This window comes from Apaloderma vittatum, unplaced genomic scaffold, assembly GCF_000703405.1.
Source record: "Apaloderma vittatum isolate BGI_N311 unplaced genomic scaffold, ASM70340v1 scaffold1686, whole genome shotgun sequence".
In the NCBI taxonomy this organism is placed as follows: Eukaryota; Metazoa; Chordata; class Aves; order Trogoniformes; family Trogonidae; genus Apaloderma; species Apaloderma vittatum.
The window spans coordinates 34385-40615 of NW_009722076.1; the positions used below are offsets into that span (position 1 = coordinate 34385).

Consider the following 6231-nt stretch of genomic DNA (forward strand, 5'->3'; position numbering starts at 1 on the left):
GTGCTTTTCCATAGGGGAAAAAACCATAAAAAATCACGGATTCCTGTCCAGCACTCATGCCAGATTTAGTACTCTTCCCGCTTCGTTTTCAGGAGTTTCATCAAGTTGGATGGATTTTTTTTTTTTTTAAAAAACTTTTTAAAAGCACCCAGTGTTGTTCCATCCACTCACGAGAGTTCAACTCGGCTTCCGCTTACGCTTCACGAAGTTTTGCCAATTAAATGAGACAAGGTGATCAGCCTTGCACATCAGGGACGGAGCAGGCAGGGCTGGGAGCTGAGGTGCTCTCCTTCCTTCAGCCGGGGCCGTGCGGAGCCGGAGGGTCTAACAAACCTGTCTGATCCTTCTCAGCCACGGCCCTGCCGCAGCGATCCTGGGAATTTAGCGCAGCACTTCCTGAATGAATGCGGAATGCGAAAGAGCTTGGGGAATAAAACTCCAAGCAAAAGTGCTGTGTAGTTTCAGAGAGAGAGCAGTAAATTAGTTTTTTAATTGTGGCATGTGGTAGGACTACATAAACCACGAAAAATCTCAGAAATCAAGAGTGTCTTTCTTGACATCTGAATGCAGAAAGAGTCCGAGAGTGGCAAAGGATCATCCCTCGGCAAGGCCCACACTAGCTGGTCATCTTTGAGAGTCAGAATCCAGCTGCTTTTCTGGTTTTACTGGCAGGACGGTTGCAGCAGAGCAGGCCGTTTAAATCAAGCCTTTGATCTAGTCTGCTGGTGTTTTCTGTAAGACCTTATTGCTCAGCACCGTCCTCACGGGTTAGCAGATCCCGGGATAAGCACAGGACCAGTTTAATGAAGCTATAATCCTGAGGGGCCTTCCATGTGTATTAAACATCCGGATCAGTCTGAGTTCATACTACTCAATAAACCTCAGATATTTACACCAGAAAATCTCATTACTGTGAGAAAACTTGCAAATTAATATGACATGACAAGCAAAATCATGTTTAATCCATTTAATCCTAAAGCAAAATTTATTAATCTAATGCTGCATGGGTCTGTATATATATAAATATATATGTATGATCTCTATTTCTCCCCATATCCTTAATTGCTGCAAGTCCCACATGAATTCAGCTTTCTACTACATGGAGATGTATTCTTCTATATTAGACAGAATGACTGAGCCATACATTAGCTCAGTGGCAAAGCACAACTTCAGTAAAGGTGAGGAAAGAAATCAGATGCAATTCTCATCACACAACTAGTTTCTGTGAGTAAAGCTTTCAGAACAGGCTAACATTTTCTCAAGTAAAATCTGAGAAGTGTCCCACAGATGTTCCGTGGAGAATGCTTATCCACTCTGAAGGTGAGAAAATTGTCTGCAGGAATATTAGAAATTTCCTAGGTAGGTATATCGCTTCCCATTTATCGCTATTTCTACTACCATTATTGTGAACTCTTCCTTTCTGAATTTTACCATGAATTACGTTCTGCTGCTCTCTGACACACAGGAATAGAAAGAATATTGAATTGTACCATTTGGACACAAGAAGGCAGTGAAATACTAAGGACATTAGCCCTTAAAATACCTGCAACGGAAACAGTGTACACCAGACTGTTCTGATCTTTGGACTCAAGTTAAATTCTCACTGCAAATAATTTTCATGCATCTTTAATGTGATTTAGTTGAAGACTGTCATATCGGACATTTAAGTACATCACACTGAAGTCTTCGAGACCTTCAATTAAGGCTAACCTAAAGGTTTCTCACCCTGAAACTTAGATATATATCAATCTGATTTTAATAACAGTTAATCTTTTCCATCTATACCAGCTGCAAGTCCATGAATAAATAAAGACAAGTTAGAATTTCATCAGCTGAGAAAGACTGTGACAAGAATGAAAGTTGTCTTTTCCCCTCGTAGTGCAGAAAAATATCACAACCAACAACCCTGACCACTGTTTGGGTACTTGTAGGCAGAGAGCCTTTATGTAAAAACCAAAACAACAGAGGAGAATCTCCAAAAATCATGAAATGGAAAAAATTACACCAGTCAAAGAATATGAAGGGAATGAGCCAGTACTGTTTAGGACCAGTCTAGTTCGAAACACTTCAGGAAACAACATCAGAGGGCACAATAAAACCAATGTCCTTATGCTTACATGGGCAGCATGTGCTGGAAACTATCTTTGAACTCAGCAGGTAAAGCTCTCTTCAGGTACTGTTTGCTTTTCAAGGCTACCTGTACTAAAACCAGGCACGAAAAAGGATGCTCAGGAAAACAGCTGCCGAATAATTTCAAGACAGTATGAAAAACCCTTTCCAGCTATTCCAAAAGCACAGAAAGGACTGTGTGAGCTCTGATGCTTTGGGAGGAAGATGGAAAAATGTGAGTAAAAGTTTTAGTACAGAGGCATGTACTGTCAGCCTGTGACTACCCCATCGCTGACCACGTATTCATCTCCTGACTGTTCCTCTCAGTGCTCAAAGCCTTTTTTCTCTTTCTTACACCACATGACAGAAATCAGCAGTTTCTGCTACCAAAGGAAAGAATTTGCACGTGCCTGGAGGTATTCCGTGGACTTGTGCGTGCTACTTTTTCTCGCTTATTTGAGGATATAACATTGACAACAACTTAACTGATTTGCTATAATTAATAACCAAAAAGTGTATTTCAGTACCATAAAGCAGATGACCGCATTCTGCTAAAAGCACTGTAGATCATAATTATTATAACATTTTTTCAGTAACACTGACAGTAATTAGACTTCCATGAAGTAAAGGTACAAAAACTATCAACAGTCAATTGTTCTGTGAGAAGAGCCACGTGCTGGACAAGTACCAAAGGAAAGTAATACTCAGATAAAGCCATAATCCAACTGTTCACACTGGTAACTACAAATGAAAGTTTGTTTTATATTAACTATACCAGTACTATAGGTAGGGACATCCTCAAGGAAAAGGAATAAACCATGGGAGGCAAGTTAGAAAAACAGATGGTCCCTACTCCTGTAAGAGTTTACAATCCCAGAACTGCTTCAGAAAGCTGTTACTACACCCAGCCACCCCAGACCAACGCTCTTCACAGGCTGGTGTTTCAAAGTGAACCAAAACCTGAACTAATTTATCATAATATGCGACCGTAGCACATTAGGAGTCGACATCCCAAGTCTATCAAAGCGGGCGCACCAAGGCACGTCAGGAAAACAGGACAGATCGCAATAGCTGCAACCAGCTTCAGTTTCCTGACTTTTTAAACCAGCAGCACAACCTTGTCAAAATACTAAGAACAAGATGAACACAAGGACAGATCAAGGTATTAACCTCTTGGACAGACAAATGCCTTAAAATAGTAGTGTTAAAGCCACAGAGCTTTTCATAAGTCCATCTCATAGTGGTACCACAAACAGGAAAGACACCGTTTCTTAAAAAGCCAGTAATTAGGTTGGGTCAGATTTTGTTCTCCTTTAAGCCAACGACACGCCCTGCTTTTGAAACAGAGCAGTAACAAACACAGCCCCATAGCCAGAACCTAACCCACAGTAATTGAAATTTGAGTTTCTCCCTGTGTATTGTACACAGCACCAGACACATGCACTAGGAAACATTCACTGCGCTCTTCTTTGTTCCACCTCACTTGCCAAGTTTTTTGAGAATCGTTAGCCAGGGAGCCCAGCCAGACTATTACCTGCATCATACTGCTGTTCTCCATTCATCTCCACAGTAGCCCTGTTGTTATTTTGAGCAGCCAGAAGCAGCGGAATCCGAGGCTGTCACGGTTTGGTGGTCATGAGTTGCCTCCCGCGTTTTATTGTACTGGCAGCCAGGACATTCAAGAAGAGATCCTGAAAAAAAAACTGAATGGAACAACTGATAAGAAAATCTTTATCGGATCTTAAATAACTTTTAACATATATGGAGAGAATTATTCCAGCAATAAGCCAAAAACTTCAAAGCAAACAAGGGCATCTCACTGCATTTATATAAGTTTAGCTATTCCATACCCCTCATCTGCAGATCAAACTGATTCTAGAAAAAAAACAAAACACTTCCTAAATAAGGCAATTATAAAGCTGACTTTCAGCATCTCAGCCCCCCAACAAATCCACCCCTCTCAAAAGCTCCTTCAGCCCCTCCAAAGGCTAAAGAAGCGGGGAACTAACCAAGTCACAGCTTCGGAACAAGACAAAGAAAAAAGAATCCAGCTCCTTTGACACCTGGACTAAAGAAAATGACTCAAGTCAAGACAGCCAAACCGATACTGGCAAAGAAAGAGCACGAGAAGGCTTACACAGCACCTGCTCAGGCTGCGGGTTCTAATACTTCAGCCATTTGCCTTCCGCAAGCCTTTAGGAAATTTGCCACTCTGGTCTTGAATGGGTACGAGATGAATTTAAAAATACATATATATTTTGCATTTAGTAGGTTCTTAACAGTTCGACCAAGGAGCCATCACGTCATCACTTTAATAGGACTTGAAGACACCAGTGAAACTATTCTGCTATGACACACTAGATCATAAATTTTCAAAATGTTGTCTCTTACATAAGTGGAAAAAACAACTAACACTCTGCCTATCAAGATACAATCAAGATATGTACTTTAATTTAATTTTATAATATTTCACCAGTCTTAGAATTTTCTTTGGTTTTTATGGCAGTTCATTTTACTGCATATTAGCCAGTGAAACATATTTTAAGGCATTCAATACAGGTACAGTCACCTGTCACTCTGTACCCTTAGAGATGTCCGTACTGACTTCACCCATGCCAATAGTTCTTCAAGGACAAGCAGTCCTGCACAACGACAGAGGACTGCTCCTCACTACAGTACATTAAAATTATGATCCTGTGGTATGAGAAAAGACAAGTAAGCAACAGAACTCCAGAAAAGACAAGTCTAAAGGAAGCCCAGTAGTTCACTGTAGTGGCAATGCACTGCGAGTATTTTCCTCTCACATAAACCTCCACTAAAGAGAAGCTGTAAAATAAATAAAAGCCTAGGTTACATGTTTCTTTATTAATATCACTTTGAGTCACAACTTTGTATAAAGCAATGAGATGGGGCATGAGGGGTCCCTGAAAACAAGCTTATTGTTTTAAAAATTTCTTGTAAAAACCCCCATAATCTTCAAATACGTTTTGCATTCTTGTTGAATGCTTGGGAATCATCTGGTTTTGTCTTTTTAAGCAAGATATCAGAAATTGAGGTTTTGCAGGAGGGCTCATTTTTTCTTTAAGGTTAAAGAAACCAGCTTATTTAGGTGGGATTTTTTTTTCTACTACAGCATGGACAAATCCATAAGCAATGCGAGTTGCCTAGCAGAAGGAAACACACAAAAACTGTCCTTAAGAACGAGTACCATGAATGTGAGATTTTCCAGTCCAATACTGCTTCTAAAGGTGCAAGCATGATTTCACTTCTGAAAGTGTAAGTGGACTGGACCGACAATAATGACTAAGACAAATGACTGAGACACTACCCAGCCCTTCTCGCTCTGAAGAAGCATTTCCACCCCAGCACAACAGCCAGACCTTCAGCAGCTTCATGCAGGCTGCAGCTCATTTTGGATTGTCATTCAAATCAGCAGCTTCTCAACTACAACTGGACTGAAATATTCCAACGAAATTTTTTCATTCAAAATTTCTCTTTCCTTTGAAAACCTGTCTGTTTATTAAAAATTGAAGTATTTTGAATAAGTAGTTCTATCACAGGGGAAGTTAGGTGGGAGAGCAACTGCTTCTGCCTGTCCAGCTCCCCAGGGGTCTCTCCGAGTGAGCAGAGGAGGCAGCTCCCGCAAGCCCACGCACCAGGACCAGGCGGATGCTCGGGGCTCGGATGGGAAAGGGCAGCGTCACCCTCCCTGTCGAGAGCGGTATCTTTAGGCTCCCGTGGTCCCTATGCAAAGCAAGTTAATCAAGACAGGCCTCCACCCCTCCACCACATAGAGAACCTGGAAAGAAAAAAAAAAAAAAAGAAAAGAGCGGGGTGGGGGGAAACCCTTCCTAAAATATCGTCATTCCATTTCGTGGAGGATTTCCATGGTTTAATTGTGAAACGACACACAGCAGGCTGCAAGTGTCCTGAACACATCTGTGGAGCATCCAGGCTTGCTAGCTGGCAAGTCAAACTGAACTCCAGTTACACTTCATCTGAAAGTGAGATGCCAAAGCACCCAATAAAACAACAAACTCCAATAGAGTTAAAGAAACATCCACCAACAGTGCTAAGTAGCATAGGAAGTTCTCAAGTACAAGCAAAAATACAGCCAACTTT

The 6231-nt window shown here is 41.2% G+C and overlaps 1 protein-coding gene across 1 annotated transcript in view; it reads right to left on the reverse strand.

Annotated features, from left to right (window-relative positions):
• The window catches only part of SFMBT1 (Scm-like with four mbt domains 1), a 31479-nt gene extending 27679 nt beyond the window's left edge, over positions 1–3800 (reverse strand). Inside the window, exon 1 of the mRNA XM_009871610.1 lies at positions 3644–3800. Within this exon, the coding sequence (XP_009869912.1) occupies positions 3644–3671 (28 nt within the window). The 5' untranslated portion in view covers positions 3672–3800. The remainder of the gene's footprint in view (positions 1–3643) is intronic.
• Positions 3801–6231: the final 2431 nt, after the last annotated feature.